Source organism: Amblyomma maculatum, chromosome 1 (assembly GCF_055883805.1).
Source record: "Amblyomma maculatum isolate TAMU_Amacu chromosome 1, ASM5588380v1, whole genome shotgun sequence".
In the NCBI taxonomy this organism is placed as follows: Eukaryota; Metazoa; Arthropoda; class Arachnida; order Ixodida; family Ixodidae; genus Amblyomma; species Amblyomma maculatum.
The window spans coordinates 150,486,475-150,513,919 of NC_139344.1; the positions used below are offsets into that span (position 1 = coordinate 150,486,475).

Consider the following 27,445-nt stretch of genomic DNA (forward strand, 5'->3'; position numbering starts at 1 on the left):
GTTTACCGTTTTCCCTTTATTTGCAACCTTCTCGCTCCACTCAGAGGATGCTAAAAAAGTGCTGCATGTCAACGTGCTTGGATGGCACGTCTGACAACACAATTTGGGCAGACAAACACAAAGGTTCCCCCTGCAACTCTATGCTACCACATAGTGAATAATGGATGCAAATACAGCAGTCAACTAACATTCACTGCTACGCTATATTCTGACAAAGTAAATATGAAATGTTGATGCTGACCAAGACAGCATAATACTTGACTTCAAGCATCCTTCATTCTAAACACCATCAAGCTGAAATGCTTGAGATTTTAAAAATAAAGTAATGGTAGGCAAGACTATTATATACGGCAAAAAAAATTAGGCCGTGCAACTGTAAACATTCCTTTTTATGTGCCTTCAAAGATGAGCAGAATCGCTAGCAATATATCCCCTTCATGGATCACTGCCTTGTCGTGGCGGAGGGGCTTGCGAAACTCGAAGTCGTAAGCTCTGCTCGGTGGGGCCACCCAAGATAGACGGGTCACGGCAGAGAGTTCTGACAAAATGTGATTCACTGGAGGAGGTAATGGCAACCCACTCCAGTATTTCCTGCTAAGAAAACCCTATGACCAGTCACAATAGCATTAATGATATGGCGCCGGAAGATGAGTCCCCCAGGTTGGAAGGCGTCCCACATGTTACTGGGATGAACAAAGGGCGATTCCTAGTAGCTCCAGGACGAATGAAGAGGCTGGGCTAAAGCCAAAAGGACGCTCAGTTGTGGATGCGTCGGGAAGCGACCGGAAAGTCCGATGTTGCAAGGAGATATCACATAGCAACATGGAATGTAAGATCTATGACACAAGGTAAACTGGATGTCGTCAAGCGAGAAATGGACAGATTGAACATTGATATCTAGGGTATCAGTGAGCTCAAGTGAACCGGAATGGGAGAATTTAATTCTGGCGACCATTATGTCTTTTAATGTGGGCACGAATCCAGGAGAAGGAATGGGGTCGCTCTCATAGTAAACAAAAGAATGGGCAAAGCAGTGCTAGGGTACAACCCCAAAAACGACCAAATGATTTCACTTCGGATCCAAGGTCACCCTTTCAACATAACAGTTATACAAGTCTATGCACCAACCATTACTGCTGAAGAAGCTGACGTTGAGAGATTTTATGCTGACCTGCAATGCCTTTTAGACCACACTCCATCATCAGACGTCCTGTTTCTCATTGGAGACTGGAATGCTAAGGTGGGGAGTGAAGAAATATCCGGAATTACAGGCAAGTTCGATCTTGGTGAGCCAAATGAAGCTGAGCAGAGGTTAGTAGATTTTTGTCAACAAAACAACCTGACCATAGCAAATACTCATTTTCAACAGCACAAGAGGCACCTGTACACATGGACTTCACGGGACGGTCTGTACAGGAATCAGACTGATTATATTCTTTGCCGGCAGAGATGGAGAAGCGCTATACAAGCAGTAAAAACAAGGCCTGAGGCCGATTTTGGCACCGATAATCAGCTTCTTGTTGCCAAATTCAAGCTTCGATTGAGAAAAACGCAGAAAACTAGAAGGCCTTTCAGGTATGATCTGGATCAAATTCCATCAGAATATGCTGTGGAAGTGAGGAATCGATTTCAAGAATTAGATCTAGAAGACAGAGAGCCTGAAGAGATGTGGACTGATTTTCGTGATATAATACAAGAAGTTGTTACTAAGGTAGCTCCAAAGCAAAATAAATGCAAGAAAGCAAACTGGTTATCTGAAGAGGCTTTGCAAATAGCTGAGGAAAGGAGGATGGCAAAAGTTATGGAGGAAAAAGAAAGATACAAGGTTCTCAATATGGATTTTCAGAAAATAGCAAGAAGAGATAAAAATGCCTTCCTGAACAGATCCCCAGGTGGTCGAAATTACTCCGTAGCCCTCCACTACGGCTCCTCTTTCTCTCTTTCCACTTTAACTCCCACCTTCCTCCCTTCCCTTACGGTGCGGTTCAGGTGTCCACAGAAACAAGTGACAGATACTGAGCCCTTCCCTTCCTGTGAACCAATTATTATTATTATTATTATTATTATTATTATTATTATTATTATTATTATTATTATTATTATTATTATTATTATTATTATTATTATAGCATACAGTGCCAAGCAGTTGAGGACAACAGCCAATTAAGGAACACAAGAGCTCTGTATAAGACAATCAAAGATATCAAAGGAAGCTACTGTGCTAAGCTGGGCGTGATAAAGGACAAAAGAGGCAGGGACCACACTGAAGCCTTAGAGATAAAGAAGAGGTGGCAGGAATACACAGAAGAACTGTACAAGAAGGACCCGGATGTGCAAACCCAACATTAGACGGTTGTGATTACTGATCTCGAGCCGGGCATCCTGAAGAGGGAAGTTGAATGGGCCTTAGCCAGCCTTGCTAAGGTCAAAGCTAGCGGAATTGATGGCATTCCAGCTGAGTTGCTTCAAAACCTCAACTATGACAACGCTGTTAACGTTCTGTATACATTATGCCAGAAAATTTGGACAACCCTGCAGTGACCACAGGATTGGAGGAGGTCAGTTTACATCCCCATTCCAAAGAAAGGCAGTGCCAAAGATTGTTCCACTACCGCACGATTGCGCTTATTTCGCATGCTAGCAAGGTGATGTTGAAAATTCTCCAAGGTAGGCTGCAGCAGTATGTGGATCGGGAGTTTCCGAACGTGTAAGCTGGGTTTCGCAAGGGCAGAGGAACTAGAGACCAGATTGCCAACCTTCACTGGACCATGGAAAAAGCAACAGAGTTCCAGAAACCCATCTACTCCTGCTTTATTGATTTTGCGAAAGCATTTGACTGCGTAGATCACAGCAGATTGTGGCAAGCTCTCCAAGAGTTGGGAGTTCCAGTTCACCTCATCTGTCTCCTCAGGAACCTGTATGAAGGGCAAGAGGCCACAGTCACAACTGGGCATGGTCTTACTGATGGGTTTCCGATTGAGAAAGGAATGAGACAAGGCTGCATACTGTCGCCCTGCCTATTTAACCTATATGCTGAGTGCATCATAAGGAAGGCCGGTCTGGACGAGTCTTCAGCTGGAGTGAAGATTGCTGGGAAATGTATCAGCAACCTTAGATATGCGGATGATACTACTTTAATGGCAGACAGTGAAGTGGAACTCAAGAAACTTCTGATGCGCGTACAAGAAGAGAGTGAGAAGTTTGGGCTTATACTGAACATTAAAAAGACAAAGATCATGGCGTCCTGCCCTATCAAGTCCTGGAGCATCAAGGGACAAGAAGTGGAAGCTGTGACAGATTTTCCCTACTTGGGCTCCAAGATTACCCCGGAAGGAGACTGCAGCCATGAAATTAGGAGACGCCTGCTTCTGAGAAAGAGAGCCATGGCTAGCCTTGACCGCCTAGTAAAGAGCAGAGACATTACACTGCCAACCAAGATCCGTATAACTTGTGCTATGGTCTTTCCAGTTGTGATGTATGGATGCGAGAGTTGGACTGTGAAGAAGGCTGACCACCGAAGAAATTGACGCATTTGAATTGTGGTGCTGGCGGAGACTCTTGAGAGTTCCTTGGAGGGCCAGAGGATCAAATCAGTCGATATTGCCGACCATAAACCCTGACTGCTCATTGGAGGGTCAAATTCTAAAGTTAAAGCTCAGCTACTTTGGTCATCTGATGAGAAGAGAGGAGTCGCTGGAGAAAGATTTGTTGTTGGGAAAGGTTGAGGGTCACCGGAGAAGGGGTAGGCAGCGAACGCGATGGTTAGATGGCATCCTCGAGGTGCTGCAGATGAAGTTATGTGATGTTAGGAAAATAGTGAGAGACCGGAAAGGGTGGCGTGATATGGTCCATAGGGTCACGAAGAGTCGGACACGACTGAACGACTGAACTGAACTGAATAATATTTAATACATAACGTCTTTTCATTCCCAATAACTGCGATTTCCTGTGGACAGAGCTCATTAAGTACCTGAAAAATGCTACTTAATAGCACCATACTGAATTACAGCATGATTGAATGTCACTGCTACTTTCATTTTGTATGACTAATGATCTGCTGCCGCATTTTCATTCACAATGGTCTGTATAATTACAACATTACTTTATAAGGTCTAAGCACTAGTGTGGGGCCACCATTTATTTTTTCTTTTCACTCTAATGTTTTGCCCATTGGAAAGCTCATACATTTTGCTTGTACACTCTGGCTCCCCAGATGGTTCTCGGCATACCAACTCATTTCAAACTTGCTAGCACTAACTTCATTCACTACATCAGCATCACCACTCAGGCCAACCACCCGTCCAACACTGCCCACCTCTCGGACTTCGAGGGGACAACTTGCTGTGACTGATGTAGCTAGTCACGCTGTTTCAGACACTGCAGCGTGTGTCACTGGCCTTCGTTGTATTTCCGGATGGTGCCATGCCATTCTGGCGCCTACTCATAGTTTTCGCTCTTTTATCCACCTACTTTATCCGCTGGTTCGTTGAAGTTTGAAAAAGCTTCACCGCATGGGTCTTTTATCGCGCAGTGAAGCATCCTCAAAATGAAAAGGGGCTCTTCCTTTGTAACAAGCCACACCACTGGCCACAGTGGCATTTTCGGTTTTGAAGCAATTCTTCAACATTCCTAAACAATGTGCATAAAATAGAGCACTTGACAAACTCATGAACAATCATAATTGTCGCTTATATTTCATATAAAATTCATTGACAACAACCATATTTTAGGTCTCCATTAAATGAAATTGCTGCGATGTAAACAGTATTCGGCAGTTTATTGGGTCATTCGGTAATCCGAACTTTCGAATAATTCTAACATTTTTCCTGAAAGAAACATGAATGAGGTTCTACTGTACTCGCAATGTAGTTGCTGCCTTTTTATTTGATTTCGTTATTATATTTCTGAAAACTGCATTTTCCTTTTAGTGCAATATTACCATTAGTACAGAGTCTACTTGTCTGGCGCATTTACGCTTTCAAAACGTTCCGTTTTTCGCCATGATGTGGTGCTATTGAACATCCTGCATTCGGGCAAGGGCGATGTTGACCTTGTGCACTCTAGCTTGAGCGGGAAGTCAATGCGTAGACAAAGCAAACAGACGATTTGGAATCGTGCCATGCACTGGAGATGGGTCCAAAATGAAAAGCTGCACAGCCATCCATGCTGCCGTTTTTTTTTTCTCTACTCAAGACGTAACCTATGCTGCCCACCTCTCAAGAGTTTGAGTCTGAAGACTAAACAAGCTACTCGATCACTACCCATCACCAATAAAAAAAAAAGTTAAGTAAAAACATCAAGCTGAAAGAGCCAAAAGTTTCAATATTTGTTGCAGTATAAATCCACACTTGACATTTCAACAGATCAACACATACTGTCTACTGCATCGTCATGATTACGATGCAAATGAAAAAGTGATACCTAATCATGACGATGCAGATGAAAAAGTGATACCTAAGCAGTTTTCATGGGCGATCTGTCACGCACGTTAGTGGTGCAGCGATCGAAACGGCAACGGGCCTCACGGGCGGTATGCGGAATCGTCATGATTACGATGCTCGTACGCGGCAGAAATCGCTTCGAGTAAATCGTTTGCTCTCCTATCTGTCGTGCGGAGCGTCGGCCCTTTGTCACTGATTGCGGATAACACAATGCGCGCCTCTTATCTCAACCTTTCTTCGCTGTTTAGGCTAGTATGGTGATCGAGCCTAAATTTTCTGTATTTTACGCTGTGGTCACGCCGACAGAGCGTCGCTAAACGAGCTAGGCCTATTCAAAATGGCGCCAGGCTGCAAGAAGTCGATGCCGGCAGCCAACCAAAAGTGGTCGTTTGGGTCACATGCCTTCAGAGCCCAATAGCAGTGAGTGCTTCTCGCAATTTTGTCCCTTTGTTTTTCGCTTTGGGTGTTCACACACGGATGCCAATCGTGACATGGGAATAGCCTGAATCACGATCTTTCGGACCAGACTAAAATGACGCCGGTGGAGCGTGTATTTCTCAATTTGCAGCCGATCAAAACTCGGTGCGATTTGACCTCAATTTAAAGGGCCAAGCGTTCACATTCACAACTTTGGAACACTGTAACATGCGAAATAGGTGGTATTTTTCAACCAAATTTTGCACATAGCTGCCGAAACATCTCAGGACTGCGAAAATGAAGAAATCGAAAATCCGATTTTAAGACCGATTTTCGGCCCTGCAAAGAGCCATGTCCCCCCTTAATCAGCATCAGTGGTAGCTTTCTAATATCACAGACACTCCGAACACCTACGCTTCATGCAAAACATTGAGCATCAATGTTCAAAGCCAGTACCTAGTTTGTTAAAAGAACAATCAAACTTGAAATAATGGAATGAAAGCTTAAATACTACTGGTAAACAGCTATGAGAATGTAAATTGTTGAGACAAACACTGGCATAAAAGCACAGAGAAGCGTTAAGTGCGAAAGGTGTAGGATCAGCTCAATTGATCGTTCATATGATCCAGTACTGATACACCTCGCACTGCTAATGAGTGAATGAGCTCTAGTTTCCATTTGAAAGGGGATGGACTGCACACTTAATCTTACAGGCAAGTAACTTAAAAGTCTCTGGGACCCACTACAGAAGCAATACAAGAAAAGCAGCACGCCGGGCAGCACGCAACATAAGGATGCTAACTGCTTGCATAACAAAGATTATTACAGAAATGATCAATGTGGAAATATTGTCAGCATATACCAGAGCTTCAAGCTACTCGGTTCCATACATAAAATGTAGTTTCAAAGTCCGAACAGGCAGCGCAAACACATTGTTTTTCTTTTGTGGTTTAACTGTTTCACAAGTAAGCAACTGAGAATTGTAGCTCTCGTTTGCCATCATTTGTATACATGGCAGTATCCACTTATCAGTGCATCAGGTGAAAATGTATTCCTCCTTGAATTTCAATTTAGTGAGGGACATGACAAATTCAGCTGCTGCAGGAGAGAACCTGAGGTAATGTAGTAGCAGCCAGTATTCAAAGAGGAAATTGATGCAAATAAGCTTGTACTGAAGCAAAAAAATTGTGTGGATGAGCTGTGTAGCCAGTCCCTGCAATTAATCTAATACCTCTATTTCAAAGTATTAACAAATTATTAATTTTTGTGCTTGAGATGTTGTAGCCCAGACCAAACAACAGTAGCCGAGATATGACTGGAATATCACATGATTAGCTTCAAATTCAGAGGAAATTCTGAACATCAGGAAAAGATGCCAACAGATGTGATAATTTTTAAAATATTTTATATCTGTCCCTTTCAAGCGTGCATTACAGATGATGCCTAATGATTTAAAGCTGTCAACAATTTATATTGTATTGTTACCAAGTAAATGCAGTGCTGACAAAGCAACTTTGAAACTGAATGGTCACAAGAAATCTGCTTTAGGTTTCCTAGTATATTAACAACCAGTCCATTTTATCTGGATCAACAGATTAGATACTGAAGAACAATGTTTCTCCTCTGCTTCATAATTCATCAGTTGAGCAGATTAAAGAAATTAGTATCATCAATATAAAAAATACACTTAATATTGGAAGCAATATGAACTATGTCATCATCACAAACACTGAGAAGAAATGGACCTAGAAGGTGCTATCTTGGGAACACAACATTGGATAAGCTTTAATTCAGATAGACTTCCATTGAGCCGCGGGTACCATGCCTTTCCAGTTTACAAAGCAAGGGGGTGGAGGTCAAACACCTTAATAAAGTAAACTAATATACCTAGAGTTAAATCTTTGTATTTAACACCTTCTAAAATAATCTTTTTGCAATAACAGAGCATATACTGTGGACCATCCTTTATGAAATCCTAACTGACAGTTAACAGTGTTAAAGATGTTCTTATTTTTAATCATAACTTTTTCTAAGGCATTTGCAAGGAACGTTGATTACATGACCCAATAGGTGGAGACAGCTGCGCTCGTTTCTGGTAAAGCAATTAAAGTGCCAAACTTTTTGCTGCACCACATCGTCCTTAACCACAGCGCACCCAGCGTGATCATCGGTAACTGCGGTCGACAGTTCACTGCAGATATTACGGAAGAACTCCGGCTTTGTGGCTCCAGATACTGTCATTCTATTCCTTACCATCCACAGAAAAATGGCCTTACAGGGCACCTCACTGTACTTTTCATCAATATGATGGTGATGTATACACCGTCAGATCACAAGAACTGGGGTGCTGTCCTGCTATTTGCGATGTACGCCTACAACACAGCTAAGCATAAAGTGACTAGCTATTCTCTTTTTTTTTTCCTTCCCCTATGTACGCTTATCACCTGGGCACAATTCTTCCTTTCTTTGTGCACAGTGACCCATCCATGTCACAACATATCTGTCTCGTTGAAGAAGCATGCCGTCTTGATCATTTGTGAACCACTGCCTCCTAAGGCCCTATAAAGGTCCGATATGATGCAGCTCATGCTGCAGTCACTTATGAACCGGGAGATTTCATTCAGCTTCGGCATTACGATGCCATGGACTGTATCAAAAGTTCTTGTAATACTCAGAACTCTCTATTGTTCTAAGTTGGCTGAGTGGCGTAACCTATGTTATCGCTAAAGTGACCTTGACGAATCACTGCTCACGGAAGATGCAGCTCGCTCATGCAGCATGACTCGCTTGAGGACAAGCCGTGTCTAACCTGGGGACAAGTGTTACGCCAATTACAGTACACCGCGCAATGCTACACATGCGGTAGAGAAGGATGAGGCGAAAGCGTGAGAACTAGGACTGTGACTAGCCTGACTCGGACCGTTCCTTGTTTCCATGCATTCTCCATCTATTCTATAAATAATAAACCCACCCCTATAACAACTTGGTGGAGATGTTGGGAATTCTAAAGCTTTTGCAAGGAATGGTAAAATGAAAATTGGTTGGTAGTTAAATAATTCTTATCACCCGCCTTAAAACCCGCCTTAAAAGCAATGGTCACCTTAGCAACTTTCATTCTTTTGGAGAAGTGGCAGAAAAAAATGCACCTGACAGCACAATAACCTTGACCACAGATTTGATTGGGCTTATATGAAGGCCCTCACAAGTGAGAGTGAATGCATCTAAGATTTATTACAACTGAAAACACTTCAGAATCTGTTGAATAAAGGCAACAGATTCAGTTTCAGTGTTAGCCATTTTGCTAAGGGCTGCATCACGACCGCTTGTTGGGGTGAAATGTGAGAAAATTTGCTGACGTCGCAAGTAAAAGAACCAGGCATGGGCTGGTCAGATAAGGACCCCTAAATATGTAGCTCTACATTTATCAAAAAACCCATTGTCAATAATCCCCGAAACTGCCAGGGATCACCTTTACTGTTTTCAAGTAAGCGCTTTTGGCATCCCGTTTCATCCTTCTTAATTCACACTAGCATTACTGTGATATACTTTTAGTGCAGCTAGGTCAGCGGCTTCGCAGGTTCATGAATTTTTTAAAAGCTTATTGCTAAGGGCGATCATTTTAACATGGACATAATAACCAAAATTTTAATTTTTTCAAAGGAAAACATTCGTCACAGATAGGCATTAACATGTTTAAGAAAAGTCACGGCACTCCCGCCGTATTCACAAACACGCCTTCACTCAAACTTCTACTCCAAGCGGCCCTCGAGGCCTGTTTTTCGTTTCAGAAAGCAAACTCCACGCGAATCGCTCCTCCAGCGGCGGATAAACCTGGAGTTTTCTCAAGAATCTCGAGTTGGCGACAACGAATCAAAAATCAGCCCCCAGTTAGTTCCACCTACAAAATTAGAAGAGGATAAACTTTAGATAACACATTGGTACGAAAGCACTACACCAACAAGCAGCTGAAGAATGAGGCACAGAAGCAAATATTGCACAGCAAACACTAAGAATCGGATATGCGAGAAATATGCCCACAATGAAGAGACCAAGAATACTAGAATTACTACACACAAGTTTAATGGGTGCCATGATTAGGTTTAAAACCTATATGCAGGTATTGTTTGTTGCAAATCATAGTGCATTGAGACTCCATGAGATTTTGATTTTTTGGGGGGCCAATTTCGACATTAATGAAGGGACACTTTTCAACACTGCAAAGGTCAAGGTAACTATCAGATTTTTAGAAAATGATCAATATTCCACCATGATGGCTTACACATCACAAAAACTGACAGCAAATTATACTCGACAGTCATAACAGAAAAGGCAGCTGTCAAATTATATTCGTGATTACTTTTCGTATAAATAGCAATGTCACCTTAAGCCGTAAGAAAAAGCACATAACCAGATAGGGTTGCATTTCTCATTAAGTCAAGGTCTTGGCCTGTGTTACAGATTTTTAAAAGTCCAGTCATCAAACTTACTTTGAATAGATTCAATATTCAGCTATAATATCGAGAAGCTATTCTTAAATGATATACAATGCCAAAAAGCTATGGCAATGTGCTTTACTGGAGGCTGGAAGACCTGGCACATTTATTATTATGTGCAACACTGTGGTGAGGAAATAAACAACCCCAGTGGTGGCAATGCAGTTTCTGCAAAAAAAAAGTTTCTGTAAAATTGAATCCTTTCTGGAGAATCCTTTCTGTGACCAATGATGAAATTCACACGTGGAGAAGCTGGGTGGTCTGGGCCATACTGAGAAAAACAGTTTTCGCCACTGGAGTTACTGCACGTGACAGCAGCCTGCAAGTGGCAGAATGCAGAGCCAACAAAACCTCAAATTCAGAAAGAGGAGCACAAGGCATACTTTCATGACAACTCGAGACAACTGCCTGCTAGCCTAAATGCACTGACTCGAGGCATGTGCTCTACATGCCTCAAGTTCAGGAGCGCAAAACAGCAAGCACATCAAGTGACGAAGGAATCGGCTCTGGACTGCAGCTTCATCTCAGCAAATGACTTGCATTATGTGCTTTTCTGAATGGTAAAAGGAGACATTTCAATATTTGGAACTGACATCCTAGTGAAAGTGGCCAATTCACCATGTCAAGCAAAAATGAAGCAGCTCAAATCACAAAATCAGAAAAGCTCAATAAAGTGCAATGCGTTTCTAAAGTTGCTACGTACAGTTTTATGCACAAACCAGCAAAAAGCATCTTGATAGCACTTGTGCATGTAGCACAATACATGAGAGCAGTGGACGGCCAGCTAAGATTGCAAATAACTTAACTGTTACTGTAATTCATCTACGGCACCACAACATGCCTCTGACATTCACATTCTTTACTTACGAAAGCGCTGCTCTTGGTAAAAATGACATACTTGCTATCTATAAAACTTATCAATCATGTTTATGTGGTCTTATACTATAAGACTTATACCATACAATGCAATCCTTCCTTGCATCATGACTACAGTCTTGCCACATAACTACAGCTTTATTTTCAATGCTGTCAACAGATACACTGCATAAAAACACCTTATGTTCTCTACATGACCACCTTTTGGCTGCTAAAACAAATAAGCAATCCAGCTGAATGAGTAAAAAAACAGCACATCCATAATGAAGCTTCATCTCAGCAAATGACTTGCATTATGTGCTTTTCTGAATGGTAAAAGGAGACATTTCAATATTTGAACTGACATCCTAGTGAAAGTGGCCAATTCACCATGTCAAGCAAAAATGAAGCAGCTCAAACCACAAAATCAGAAAAGCCCAATAAAGTGCAATGTGTTTCTAAAGTTGCTACATACAGTTTTATGCACAAACCAGCAAAAAGCATCTTGATAGCACTTGTGCATGTAGCACAATACATGAGAGCAGTGGACGGCCAGCTAAGATTGCAAATAACTTAACTGTTACTGTAATTCATCTACGGCACTACAACATGCCTCTGACATTCACATTCTTTACTTACGAAAGCGCTGCTCTTGGTAAAAATGACATAATTGCTATCTATAAAACTTATCAATCATGTTTATGTGGTCTTATACTATAAGACTTATACCATACAATGCAATCCTTCCTTGCATCATGACTACAGTCTTGCCACATAACTACAGCTTTATTTTCAATGCTGTCAACAGATACACTGCATAAAAACACCTTATGTTCTCTACATGACCACCTTTTGGCTGCTAAAACAAATAAGCAATCCAGCTGAATGAGTAAAAAAACAGCACATCCATAATGAATGAGTGAAAAATCAGCAACACTCTTGAGGTGTCTCTGAGGTGACAGAAACATGGCAAATCAAGAATAGAGAATCATAGTTACACATGTACTGAACAAAACAAATATATGTCATAGCATCAAACCTTTGAAAGCTACACAAGTAAAAATAAAACACTATCAATAAGTTATATGCTCTTAAGCTCAAGACACTGCTGCAAGGGAGAGCAAAACAAAGACAGCACACAGGCAAAAAACACAAGACTCTTAAAACAAAAAAAAATCTGTTCAGGCCGCAAGGTGAGAAACCCATGGGAAAAAAATCAATTTCAGTTCTTCAATGTACCATGCACGTTATGGGTCTTGGTGTTTAAAGCTGCCACTTATTTCACCAGTGCTGATCAGAAAATACTTATTACTGTTTTCCCAAGTACAAGAATATGTGGCACTCTGGTGATTATTTTTCATTACTTACTTCAAGTGCCTAAAGGGGCAATTGAAATGAGGCAATGAACACAACGTTATGCATCACTGCGACATACATGCTGGATCCAATAGTAACAAAAATGGGTTGCTGCATGCTAACACACAGCCTCGGACAAAATGAAATCAGCACTCTGGGAACTGTCAATATCCTAAAGGGGCACATGCTTAAGATATTGCACGCCGAGAAGTGCACCAGACGGTAAAGGCATCAAATGTGAATTCCCCACACTCACTGCTACATCAATATATTATCCACTCATAATAAAACACAAATGAAGAGAATTCACTGTAACCAATTTTTACAAGCTATAAGTTGTGTGAGAAAGTGACGCTTTACCAGCTGCATAATGTGTGTTAGAGTCAACCCTTTATGTTGAAACATAAACCACACCAATTATTCCCAACTAAGAATGAAGGAATATAAATATGGGGTTTGTATCATATTAATTGCCAGTGACCAAACTAAAACTAAAGACCCAATTCTTGTATAATTGCATCTTACAGTTGGACAGACACATGGTTACTAGCAATCTCAACACTTCCTAAAGACGCTTGCCTATAAAAAGTTCTAGCAGATAAGGACATATCTGCCTGGCCTGCTTAAGATCCCTCTCTCTCTTTATGCTTTGGTTAGAGGTACTGGGTCCCATGCCATCTTTGATGAGAGTTTGTACAGGTGCAGGCACATGTAAATGGAGCACACACCACTAATCAATTGTATTAATTAGGCAGCAATCAAGACTACTGAAGGGAATAACAGTGCTGAGACGAGGGTCAAAGAAAGACAAGAGAGGATGAAATGTCCCACATCAAAGACAATATCCAGCATTTGACAACTGCACCTCTGAATTCTTGCTTTACAATGCACAAGTAGCATTGCAATAACACAGCGTGCTCGGTTTACTGCTGCCTGCATCTGTACCTATACATCTGTAGATCAGCAAGCACAATATCACCATTTAATCTGTATAAACATTGCAAGCCCAATACACCGACGACAAAGCAACTAAATACTAGAACTGTTTATTCTATTCTAGGAGGTAGTTTCAGCTGTCAGTATGTTTACAATACAGACATAACACAGCTAACACTGCTAATGCCTCTACTGTTAAAGGCCAAGCAATAAGCCTTAGCTCACTCTCAATTTTATTTTTATATGGCACACCTTAAAGAAGGTGCTTTAGCCCTAAACAAATGTAAATGAAATAATTATTCAAGACGTTGTGAAAGTGGCAGTGACTGAAGGTGTAAATGTTGAGATGCAGTCAAAATGATTACATCTCTGGACTCAAAATCAAAACCAATAATACAATAATGGACATCCCTGATTAAACACAATGCCTCAGACTTAATGCAGCCCTTTTATCACCCTCTGGTATCCTGGCAACAGCACAACAAACTGATTTCATGTCAATAAAGCAAAAACTGCTTACTCTGAGATATATTATTCACCTGCGAATTGTAAATTGCACAGCTGAATGTCCCAAAGCAATACAGATACTATGAAGGACACTGTGGTGGAGAGATTAGAATGAAACGAGCTGGGATTCTTTAATGTGTACATTGCACAACACGTGCATTTTTGTACTTCATCTCCATCAAAGTACCCCACCATGGCCATGATTGAACCCATGACCTTTATTCCTATTCACTGGCAGCATGCAAATTTTCAGTGATACTATGTAATACAATGCAACTCGGTTACACACTAAAATTTTGGTAACATTAAAGCCATATCAAGATGGAGCTTATAGTGCAGTGACATGGGCCCCCCACATTAAGAATTCACAACGCTAGCCCCTACAAGATGGAATTAAACCTATGTCAGCCATGCAGATCTCTAACATGAATAGTAGTACCCTGCTATCCTTGAAACAGAGAAGTCCTGAAAAGCAACAGCAGTACAAATGGGTTTCATTGTCATCCCCCCAGCCACTGAGCTCTCAAATGGTAACTTCACCACTCTTACAGAAGGGATCTTTCTCATTTGATACTCTTCAACCGGTCATCCTGAATACATAATTTCATTTTAGTCCTACCACTGGTGTGTAAATTCAGCTCTCCTAGCCATATGGACAATTTTGCTTAATTGCTACATTTTTGGACACACTATACTCCTGAACACCTTTATGTGCCTCCGCACTTGTGCCACAGCCTACCTTGGCACTAGCTATTGCACACAGTCTCTCGAACTTGCCCTCCTTCACCCCTGTGCACCTCAGCAACAAATAACACACTCCACATAACATTGCCCATCTCCTTCCCTTTCCTGCATAGCCTTTACTGCACAGTAAAGTTGTGCGGGAGTATACCAGAGGAGTCATTTAAACTGCAATCAGGATTTTGTTAACGGCTTCTTACAATAAAATGGTGGAACACTTAAAGGGCAACTGAAGGCACAACACTTATACAACACCCTAGCAAAAAAACACCTTAAATGTGATACAGCAATAAAGCCTTAAGTACTGAAAACAAACACAATACAAAGCAAGCCTTCTCAAGAATGTGCAGAAGACTTGAACCTGAGAGGTTGGTGATGTTCAAAAGTTAAGCATTTCACTGCATAGCTCTCAAAAACTTTATGCTACACCTTTCGCTTCGCAAAAGAAGTCACTCTGCTATTGTACCCCGTGTTTCAAGTAAACCCACTGGTAATTTTTTAAATATGGGCTTTTTGAGAAGTAAAGACAGATGCTCCACTGTTGGCAAAGATCTCAAAACATGGAACTAATGTTAACTAATAAGCTGGTGACATAGCACTTCGGTCATTGATTAATGGCGCTGCGGACGGTGCTTACAGTGTGGGTTTTTTTAAAGCACGTGCCTTCTAGCATGAGAAAGCTAAAACTTTTTAAGCCAGAGCACTGAGGGTAATCGCAACTTCAAAGTTCTAAGAACTTTTGTGACATTACTAACGGCCGGCAACCAATCTCCAATTGCAACTAAATGTCTGTCACAGCTAAAAAGTTAATTAAAAAATAAGTCAACTAATTTAGTATGTTAACCAGATTACCAGTTAACATTTCCATTTTCTGATGTCCAAGAAGTTGTCTTCATATTTCAAAAAGCCTATTTCTTTAAGAATTAGTAGCAAGCTTCCTTGAAAATATGGTATAGACAGAATATTAACACATCACATTAAGAAATGGCATATAAAGACTATGCCTTTTTCTAATAGTTTATGTCAATGACCTCTTGCTTGACAGGAAGACTTTGTGAAGGACCAGGTGGCAAATGTGGCACGCGGATGGGCACATTTGAACCAGTTTCCCAATATACAGCTGCACGTGGTCGCTGAGAGCCCTGAGAATACTGTTCTCTGGTTATACGGAGATCTTGCAGAAGTTTCAATTGTGCTGGACCAAGCTGGTGATAGTCTGTTTTGCGAAAAAGTAGCTTTTTAGAGTGGCTATCATGTCGTGTCAGCATTGTGCCAAAGCCAAGGGCTGCAACTCGCTCAAGAAAAAGTGCAGCGACTTGAGTAGGGTAGCGTGGCTTTCCTGGTACATTCGGATCAGTCACTGACACATACTTCATCTGTGCTACCAATGTCGGTGTGAGCAAAGATTTCCCACTTATTAGCAGTCGTCGAATTTTGTAGTGAAACTTGTTCACAAACTCCTCTTTTGAATCTGGTATAACAGAGCTGAATGAAATGTAGGACTCTTGTGGTTCTGGTAGTAATGACAGCTGCAAACAACTGGGCTCATTCTCTCGCACTGGTGGCTGAACAATAGACACAGAAAGTTCACGCGGAATTGCAACAGGCACTGGAAGTTGTTCATGGTTGGATTGCACTTGCACTTCAGGAGCAGCACAAAAAACTTTGGAAACACTGACGTTGGTCACAGTTCCATTGGCACAATGTTGGAAGCTGCCACTCTGAAGACTTGTCCGATTTTCTACTGTACGGAACAACTCATCCTGAAGTGGACAATCTAGAAGCTCCGCTTTAATCCGCAAAGAGTGCATCACAATATCATGTGCTTCCCAAATGTGTGCAACAGGAATCTCATACTCCCTTTTTTCAGGTTGAATTTCTTTGCTAAGACAACCATCCAAAACATAAAGCGCTGCAGCAAGCCGAAAAATCTGACTGATGGCTGTCTTGAACAGTGCCACCTCGCAATTCCAACTCAAAGACAACTGCTTAAACTTGGACATGAGCTGTGGAACTACGCATGCTGCCTCCTCTGCAAACCTGTACTGCACAGATAAGCGATGTGCTTCTGCAATAGACGAAAAGAGTACTTTCAACACGTCCACTTCTGTATCTGGAATCTGTTCATGATGATTGACAAGATCCAGAGACCTTTCATAAGCACAAGCAAAAAGGACATTTGGCCACATGCATTCCTGGAAATCATAGCTGTCAAGAAACCTTGAAGACAGCACAGAATGGAAATTGGATGGCTCCGTGATGCAGCAAAGATTAAGATGTACTTCGCTCATGAAAGGGCCCTCTGATGTAATAGGACACCATAACACTGGCACACCCAAGGCAAGTCTTTCAAACTTTCCTTTTCCGACAGCAGTGAAAACAGATTTCACTTGCTCAAAGGAGGCGTGTGCACCTAGAACAGCTCCAGCCCGGGTCAGCAACCCGTTCAGGCTACTTGATGATGCTTCATCCACTACTACAGGCTTCGCTGTGATGTCCTTGGACGGCTGCTGAGAGTGCAAGTCACAAAGAAGTTTTTGCAAAGTCCAGATAAAGTTATGGCAACTGTGTGCCCTTGGGACCAAGGCACAGGACCACAGCACTGGGCTTTCTTGCCTCGTGGAAGACAGGTGAATTTTTGTTGATGAGATGCTCATGAGATGAGATGTGGTGGTAACAAGGCAGAGAAGTAAAATGTCCTCTGATATGCCATGCTTATGAGCACAGCTAGCAAGAAACTCATGAAGGTGCAGTGAGACAATGTTGTTCGCAGGGAATGGAATAGATTGGAGTCTCTTGAAGCAGACCTCGAACTGCTGCAAGCTGAGGTGGTACTGCCGGCATCTGACCGCGCCTAATGGGAAAGGGAGAAATTGAAAAAAAAGAGAGAGAGGTAATCAGGGTAGGAAGAGAGCTACTAACCACAGCGTCGAACCGAAACTTGCACAGCAACAAAGCACATGCTTACGCAAAACACAAGTGCAGTCTTACATACAAAGCATTAACTCTAGGGGTTCCAAGGAAATCCAATTTTATATTTTCCTCTCTCTCTCAAGTTTTCAAGCTCTCCCTCGCATGAAACCTGTCGTTTTGCATTGCGAGGTGTGAACAAGTCGCGCTGCTTGCGAGACCCGTTTCCAGGTTACTAAAATTGTGTGCCTGCGATTCGGACCCGCATAACGGCAATGACAATGTGTTAACGGAGTGAAAAGACTGCAAGCTGAGATACACGCGGAGGTTAATAAAATAATAATAATAAAAAAAATACCGCGAATCAAAGCTCGGCAGCTTCAGTGCAAATATCTCCGCTGCTCGAAAGTTGCGAGAAAACAAGTCAATGGCAATTTCACTCACCCTGCAGCTCTTTCCGCTCTTTCTTGTGCGCTTGCAGAAGCTCATCCTGTGAGAGTCGTACTTGACCACTATCCGCCATCGTTCCGTGCGGTGAAGCCGGGCGCACTCCGGTGATGCGAACCACTTGACCAAGGCGAGGGCGGTTGCTGTGTCACGATCTAGACACCTCGCAAAGGCAATGCCCGCAGCCCCTCCTTTTGCGTTATCCTGCTCCCTAACTGCATTTGGCTACACGGCAACTTCAACGGCGCATGAACGGTGCGGGTTGGTACCGCCAGCAGCAACTCTGTTGTTACGCCAATCGGCGATTACAGAGTACCTACATCTGCTCAGCGTGGCGACTGCTGCCCCCCGAAACTCTTCGGCCTTTGCGGCACGGCGTAGTTGAGCCGTTGAGCGCCGTTGGCGCCGTCTATGCCATATGCGGATCGACTACAGCGGTTCGACCGTCATCGCAAAGCTTGGCCGCGGCACCCATTAGCTCAGCACCTTTAGCTTGCTACTGTGGGGTATTTTGGTCAGCGAGCCATGGCTTAAGTCATCATGAGCAGCGTTGCAAGCACCGACAGGCGCTGCTAGTTATTACTAATTAGCCAACCGGCTTCGCTGAGATAATCGTCGAGGCCTCTTAACATTCCGCCATTTTTCTGACAAACTGACGTAAAAATGACGTACTAATCACGACGCGAAGCGACCAATCGTTGTGCGCCTAAACGGCCGAAATCTAGCCGAAGCTACCGAAGCTACCGAAGCCAACGGCTTGCCAAGGCGGCTGCCAAGTACTACCAAGGCTAGCTGGATCCCTACAATGAGGAGGGCGCATGATGCAGCCAACTCATGGTAAGCTACGTCACTTCGTGACGTTAATTTCACCTAACTTTTTGATTGTACTCATGGAGGAAAGAAACAACATAGAAGAAGCTGACGTCGCTTTTTTCTCACAGTTTGAGCCGTCAGCGTGGCCCGGCCAAGGTCAATGGCCCGGCGGTGACCACCATTGACCTTTAGACGACCCCCGTAGGCGACCCCAAGCTGGCAGTACTACTGGTACTACTGGTCTCTCGATTCACATGGGACGGTTATGTCAGAATCAGTCTGCCAGGACCCTGGCATTCACGTTACTCCTAGAGCCCAATAATTAAGGCACGTTCATACGCGTCTTGGTTGCAAGAGGGGCTTTATACCTTTATATGTGGGCTGGCAGGAGCCGCCAACTTGGGTCTCTCGTAATTCATATGGGACGCTTGTTAGAATCAGCCTGCCAGGACCTCGGCCTTTCATTACCCCTCTAGGCCACTAAGGCACATTCATACGGCTTGGTTAAAGGGGGGTATGTGTGCGCTGGGGAAGAAGAAGAAGAAGAACGCTCGGTCACCCGCAGCTAGCTCTCGCTCAATATTTGGTTCAGCAGCGTTGAACTCTTGTAACTTTTTGAATCCGGCGCAGCCGCGCCGCGACCGGACGCCATCGTGGTCTCTCCTCCTCTTTTACCCTCCGCATTTTCTTTCTCCGAGAAGCTCACGTAGAGGCGTCCGTGTGCCCCGCCGGGGTGGTGCAGTGGTAAGACGCCTGACCACTGTGCCGGAGTTCCCGGGTTCGATCCCGACGTCCCGACCTCGGCGGCTGCGTTTCGATGGAGGCGAAACGAAGAGGCGTCCGTGTGCTGTGCGATATCAGCGCACGTTAAAGATCCCCAGGTGGTCGAAATTACTCCGTAGCCCTCCACTACGGCTCATCTTTCCACTTTCACTCCCACCTGCCTCCCTTAATTCCCTTACGGCGCGGTTGCGGTGTCCACAGAAAAAAAAAGTGAGACAGTTACCGCGCCTTTCCCTTCCTATAAATAAATCAGTTACCTCGGGCCCTTAACGCTGTAGGGGAGAAAACCTGGGCCAGGCGCCGCTCTGTGCGTCAGCGCCCTCCATGGAGATCCCGTCAAAACCTACGCGCAGTGCGGCCGCGTCGTCTGCTCCCCGCCGCATAGAAAAGCATGCTGTCGTCTGCTCTGCGCTGCTCTCCACCACGTGTTTGCGCGCGCGCGCTCGGTTGTTTCTCTCCTCCTCCGGCCGCATTCTGGCCGCCGTCGCGCTCCAACAACGGGGGCAAAAAAAAAAAAAAAAAAAAAAAAAAAAAAAAAAAAAAAACTGGAATGAAAAAGTGACGGCGCGCTTTTTCGCAAAACTCGTGAAAGTGTTTTTCTCTCTTCTCTCTTTCGTGTTGAAACGATGGTTGTCGGTTTTTTTTAGGTATCTCGTACCGCTCGTATCTCGCACCTCTGTTTGTAACTGGCGGTGCCGCAGCAGCCATCGCAGAACCAAGTCGGCCTCAAGAAACAGATATATGTCATTAATGCCATCACTCGGCGCTTATAGGGAACCAAAGCTGGAGTTTGCTCCGCGACGCCAGCGCTCGGTTTCCAGCGGAGCGGAGAGGAACTACAAAACCTACGCGCATCCGCGCCCGCGCTGCGCGTGGCTGTCTGCGGAGTCTGCGCAGCCCGCTCGCTCGGGAGCGCGTGCTACGTTTAGCCGCGCGTGCACGCGGAGCGGGAGAAGGAGAGTGAGGACGAGGGGGGTTGGTGGCGCGTTCTCGCGCGCAAAGCCGGCGCTTTTTGCCAGTGGGATTTCTTAATTTTGCTTTTTTCTGTGCCCCGGCTGACATAGAGGCTGGCTGGAGGCATGTTTTTTATCGGTGCTTTTGAAAGCAAGAAATTATGATTAATTGATCGCTGGACATTGTTTTCAAAGATCGCTTCTTGGCAGGCTCAGACATACAAAAAAAAAAAAATGAACGCGAATTCGCTGCTTGAAGGCGGGAGGCAAACGACAGGTATCTTGAAGGACTTGAGGCGGCACCTCTTGATGCCTCTGTCCATGTTCACAGAATGAAGGGTCCAGCCTTCGACTGCTCCTTCCTTTCCCTTTGTGACTGGTCACTTGAAAGGGGCCTATTCAGCTCTTTGGGGACAAACGTTTTAGGCAGTGCTGCCGGCGCCGTGGGGCCTGTTTTCGGCGCGTTTAGGATGCGTTCCCTACAAAGGCACAAAGCATGCCGTCTTACCCTTTGGTTCCTGCCGACACCGGCCAGGGGAAGTTCACTGCTGCGGCGCTGCCATCCGAAATCAATGACCTAGCTACCGTTAACGATGAGGGGTTTCTTAACGACCTGGGTCATTCCCCAGAAGCCCAGGCATGCCATTTTTGCGGCAGTTTCCTGTCCACGAGACGAACAGCGAGGAAATGTCTGACGACTTTCCATGCAGACGGGGACATCTCTCCACGGAAATCTTTGTCTTCTTAATTCCACTGTTACGCTGCGCAATTCCTAGTTCTGTTATCTCCTATAGCGAACGCGCAGTTTTGAGCTCCCGAAGCAGGATCGCGTATGAGGATAGGATGATTGACGTAAAGTGATCGCATTAATGACGAATATCTGTTTCTTGAGGCCGACCCGGTTCCACGATGGCTGCTTCAGCACCGCCAGTTAGAGAAGTACGACACACGAACGGTACGAGATATCCACCCCCCCCCCAAAAAAAAAAAAAAGAAAGAAAGGCCCACAACCATCCCGTTACCGTTTCCACACAAGCTTCGCGAAAAAAGTGCGCCGTCATTATTTTCCTTCTAGTTCTTTTCTTTCTTTCTTCTTCCCCCTTCATTGTTAGAGCGCGACGGTGGCCACAATGCGGCCGGAGGAGGAGAGAAACAACCGAGCGCGCGCGCGCAAACACGTGCTAGAAAGCAGCGCGGAGCAGACGACAACATGCTTTTCTATGCGGCGGCTAGCAGACGACGCGGCCGGGCTGCGCGTAGATTTTGACGGGGTCTCCATGGAGGGCGCTGACGCACAGAGCGGCGCAGCGCCCCCTGGCCCAGGTTTTCTCCCCTATAGAGGGAAAACACATACGTTAATCGTTATATCCTCATACGCGATCCTGCTTTGGGAGCTCAAAACTGCGCATTCGCTAGAGGAGATAACTGAACTAGGGATTGCACAGCGTAGCTGTGGAATTAAGAAGACAAAGGTTTACTTGGAGAGATGTCCCCGCCTGCATGAAAAGTTGTCAGGCATTTCCTCGCTCTTCGTCTCACGGAGAGAGGAAACTGCCGAAAGAATGGCATGCCTCGGCTTCTCGTCAGTGATCCAGGTCGTTAAGAAACCTCTCATCGTTAAAGGTAGACAAGTCATTGATTTTGGATGGCAGCGCCACAGCAGCGAACTCCCCCTGACCGCTGTCAGCAGGAACCAAAGGGTAAGGCGGCATGCTTTGTGCCTTTGTAGGGAACGCGTCCTAAACGCGCCGAAAGCAGGCACCACGGCGCCGGCAGCATCGGCTAAAACGTCTGTCCCCAAAGAGTTGAATAGGCCCCTTTCAAGTGAGCAGTCACAAATGGAAAGGAAGCTCCCCAACCAGCGCCCAGAGCACTCGTCGCTGTGTACACGCGTATCAGTTCTCAACGAGAAGGCTGGACCCTTCATTCTCTGAACAACATGGAAGAGACATCAAGAGGTGCCGCCTCAAGTCCTTCAAAATACCTGTCGCTTGCCTCTGCCTTCGAGTACCGAATTCGCGTTCATGTTTTTTTTTTTGTCTGAGCCTGCCAACAAGCGCTCTTTGAAAACAATGTCCGCGGCGATCAATTAATTACAATTTCTACCTTTCGAAAGCACCGATAAAAAGCATGCCTCCAGCCAGCCTCTATGTCAGCCGGGGCACAGAAAAAAAGCAAAAATAAGAAACACCACTGGCAAAGAGCGCCGGCTTTGCGCGCACAGACGCACGACCATCCCCCCTCATCCTCACTCACCTTCTCCCGCTCCGCTTGCACGTGCGGCTGCCTGTAGCACGCACTCCCGAGCGAGCGGGCTGCGCAGACTCCGCAGACAGCCGCGCGCAGCGCGGGCGCGGATGCGAGTAGGTTTTGTAGTTCCTCTCCGCTCCGCTGGAAACCGAGCGCTGGCGTCGCGGAGCAAACTCCAGGGGCCCGATTACCCGATCCTCGATATTCGGGCGAGACTAAAACCCGCCATGAATAGGGTTTTTTCGGCTAAAACTTTGTCCCTAGATTTCCCCAAACGCATTGAACGCCATGTTTTTACAAAGTACCTAAATGCTGACTATTATGTGCCTAGTTGAGTCTGAATTTGTCCCCAGATTCGTGGCGGGCTGGCGGGCTTTTCGGCTCTTTCCTCGTTGTCGCCGACGGCGTCCAGAGCTTTTGGATTGACGAGCTCTGGACGACGCCGTCGTCGGCGCATTCGGGCAGTGTTTGTAAAGTCTCCCAGTTTATTGGCGTGGTTTTGCTGCAGCAGAGGTAGTGCAACGCACCCTTACCATTAAACCATTCAACAGCAAAAGTCGGACGTTCGATTCATGGGTACCGAGCAAATTTGCGATGTCTGCGTCAACGATCTGACATCGGCCGTCGCTTCTCACGTAAGCCATTGTCATTGCTGTTGTTTTTTGACATAGTGCGCTGAGTGCAGCGGTAGGTGGGTGTCGTGTCCATTTTTGTCCGCGAAATCAATGCGAGAGGTGTCATTCAGTAGTGAATTAAGGTAAACAGCAACCTGGTACTTAATTGTTTTTGAGCTTGCAGATATGACAGATCGAAATTAACGTGCAATTTGTCAATTACTTATATCTCTGTGGCATGGATGCCACCTTCTAGCTTCGGAAAGCAATCTGAAGACGGTGCAAAACTCGTGTGTTTTATCAGAACATGTATCGATATATAAGCAGTATATAGCAAAAATGACTTTGGAAGGAATGAAATTGTTTCCAACAAAGCTTTGCGCAAATACATTTTTTTTTTTTCCATCAGGAGCTTGCGACAGCGCAACACGACAACGTAGGCACTATACTGTGTCAGCTTGCTGCTTATCTGATTCTAATTTAAGATGATTAGCATTAGCAGCATTTGAATTGTTTTAGTGGTTATTTTATTACATATACAAAAGGAAAGAAAAGATGTTTGCCAGCCCCGGTATCTGATATCTGGAGCACCTGAACAAGGGCGGTGGAATTAAAGGGATAGCGAGGAAGGGGTAGATGAAATCAAAGAGGTGAACGATAGGGAGAAAGGACAGGGTAGGTAAAAATAAAAAATATATTGTATATAAAATATAAAAATATATCACAATATATATACACTATGACACAATATACAGTAGTTCGCTTGAGGCCCAGAGTAACGAATGCAGCGAGCTGCCAAAATGCGGCCAGGAAGGTAGCTTGCTTAACTTCCTTCAGGTCACTTGCAGCAGCCTTGTTACTGTATACGTGTTAGTAGACTATAAACTTGGGCTGATATCTCATATGCAATGCTGCTTGGTAGAGCACTCACTTCATTTCAGTGTTTACATGTGTCTGTGCCATTTTTTGTTTTTACTTTCAGCAGTCTTGGAGACGCAGCCGCTCGTTTATTTTGGACAACTTTTGCATCCTTGGCTCCCTACATGTACAGTACATGTAGCAAGGTATATATATGTGCATTATATTCAGTATTTTCATTTTATTTTTCAGTGCATGAGTATTGTTTCTGCTATGGATAGGAATTTGTTAAGTGACTGAAAAACATTTATAGCAACAATTTAAACATATGAGTGTCAATCTGTGAGGCCACATTGTTGCCATTGTCGTTGGTATCGTCTGGACATGCCACACCCTATACCCAATGAATATAGTCATTCCACCAAACTGAAATTGAATCTGGGTTGCAATACACACTTATACGCTATAATACCCCAGCACTCAACCCAACACTACGTCTCGTAACTGCCACACTTGTTGGCTGCTTACTGCACCGAGCTACTCCAGCACTTACTGTTAGCATTACACACCCATATATTTTTATTTATTTATTTATTTATTTATTTATTTATTTATTTATTTATTTATTTATTTATTTATTTATTTATTTATTTATTTCAAATACCCTAAGGGCCTTTGCAGGCTTTACATAGGGGGGATTCATCACATAAACACAAATAATTTACATTACAAGCAAAGAAAAAGCTGTAAGCAGAAATAGATGCACAAAAAACCATGAACAATTTATGCAGTGACATCTAGATGCTAGAATCTAAGAAAGAAGACATTTAGAATGGGAGCAGTTAGGGATAAGAGTAGATGGAGAATACCTCAGTAATCTGCGATTTGCTGATGACATTGCCTTGCTAAGTAACTCAGGGGATGAATTGCAAAGAATGATGACCTAGACAGAAAAAGTAAAAAAGTAGGCTTGAAAATCAATATGCAGAAGACTAAGGTAATGTTTAGTAGCCTAGGGAAGGAAAAACAGTTTACATTAGGTAGCGAAGCACTGGAAGTAGTAGACGAATATATCTATCTAGGACAGGTAGTAACAGCAGATCCGGACCATGGAAGGGAAATAACAAGGAGAATAAGACTGGGATGGAGCACATTTGGCAAGTACCCCCAGATTATGACTAGCAGTTTATCGGTATCGCTCAAGAGGAAAGCATACAATAGTTGCATCTTACCTGTACTTACCTATGGGACTGAAACGTGGAAGCTAACAAAGAGGGTTCTACTAAAGTTGACAACGCAGAGGGCTATGGAAAGAAAAATGGTAGGGATAACGTTAAGAGATAGGAAGCGTGCAGAGTGGGTCAGAGAAATAACTCAAGTCACTGACATTCTAATGGAAATCAAGAAGAAGAAATGGGCATGGGCAGGACATGTAGCGCGAGGAAAGGATAAGTGATGGTCACTTAGGGCAACAAACTGGATTCCAAGGGGAGGAAAGCGTAGCAGGGGGCGGCAGAAAATTAGGTGGGTGGATGAGATTAAGAAGTTTACAGGGGTCAAGTGGATGCAGCTCCCACAGGACCTGGTTAATTGGAGGAATATGGGAGAGGTTTTCGCCCTACAGTGGGTATAGTCAGGCTGAGGATGATGATGACGATCTAGATGCTTAAATTAGCATTACCTCATGGTATAGACATCCGCTCACTTGTCCTTGTTGTCATCCATGGCTTGGGCTTACAACCTCCGACTGCTTACTCCTTCACACCCTCGTAGGATAGTCGTGCATGGCGTGTGAGTACCGTAGATATAAACCAGTATCCTTCAATGCTCTAACCTCACCCAGTATTATTGAGCACTAGACTGGCTTCAGCATTTTGCGCTGCCCTAGCTTAAGCATCTGTTGCGAGATTAAATATTAGCAGCCACATTCTCCTGATGTTATTCTTGCTTTAAATGGACATCAGTATACAGAACAACAGAATGATGATGGGAAATCGTATTTCCACAGATACAACACAAATGGAGTTTTAGGCCTCGGGAATGCTTTAGATAAATATTTAACTTGATCTCAAACAGTTCAGGCCTGCCATAGTCAAGCCCCCACTTCGCTAAAAAAAAAGAAAAGAAAACAAACAGCAACAGCACGCTAAAATGCAAATGCATATGGATACATTGACGTCATTTGAGAGGCTACACATTTCACATTCATGCGACGCAATCGTGCGCAGCCACTGTCACTTCCTTGATACTGTCCAGACCTGTACCTGCTCATTGTGCCTTACATTCCCTATTCCTGTGAACTGTTTCAAGGAGACCTTGTCAGCAGCTTGTGTTACCTTCCCACGCTTACAGCCACTTTTGCCCTTGCATGCAACATGCTTGATTCCATGATCTTGAAAAGGCTATAACAAGTTCCTGCATTCACATGGAAGCAAATTTGTAAATATGTTGTAAGGCACAATGCTTTGGTGTTATACTGCTACACTTGTCTGTTTATTTGTTTATCTGTTATGTCTGGGCAAGTTCTGTTATGTCTTTTTTTTTGTCCTACTGTTATATGTGCTTGGTTTTTCCATAACCACTTCTCTTGATGTCATACGACTCGAGATGCTTGGGGCATTAAACCCCATAAACCAGTTACCAACCAACCGTCTCTTGGCACTAGCCTGATTTCTATTATTCCACAGTTTTTCAGTGGCAAGAAAGCATGCTGTCATCAGTCTCTCCTTCCTCCATCCTTTTGATCGCTATGTGTTTATTTCTTTCCCTGTATCATATAAGGGGGACACTCTCCTATGTATAGATAAATCAGCAACCGTGCGGTACCCGCTTATTGCAACATTCTTAACAAAACATATTCACTGCAGCTTAAATGTGGTGCTGTCATTATATCATAAGCAGAACAGTCCTCTCGTCACCCCTGCTCCTGACCTGAAGCTCCGGATTCTACACGGCCTACCCCGACGTGAAGCAACTTTGCTGTGCTGCCTGTGGGTTGGTGTAGCATTCACAAATTCTCATTCGTTTGTGATAGATATGGCTAATAGCCCTGCATGTGCAACCTGTGGGTC

General features: G+C 44.1%; 1 protein-coding gene across 6 annotated transcripts in view; it reads right to left on the minus strand.

Moving 5' to 3' along the window:
• LOC146204594 (deubiquitinase OTUD6B-like) overlaps positions 1 to 18,808 on the minus strand; it is a 50,493-nt gene extending 31,685 nt beyond the window's left edge. For 2 of the 6 annotated variants that reach the window (XM_084589281.1, XM_084589279.1), the window contains exon 1: positions 18,101 to 18,762. In XM_084589281.1, the coding sequence (XP_084445407.1) occupies positions 18,101 to 18,179 (79 nt within the window). In that variant the 5' untranslated portion in view covers positions 18,180 to 18,762. Of the gene's footprint in view, positions 1 to 7,563; positions 17,601 to 18,100 lie in introns of those variants that run through there. The other 4 variants (XM_084589282.1, XM_084589283.1, XM_084589278.1 and 1 more) reach the window with 3 other exon arrangements.
• Positions 18,809 to 27,445: the final 8,637 nt, after the last annotated feature.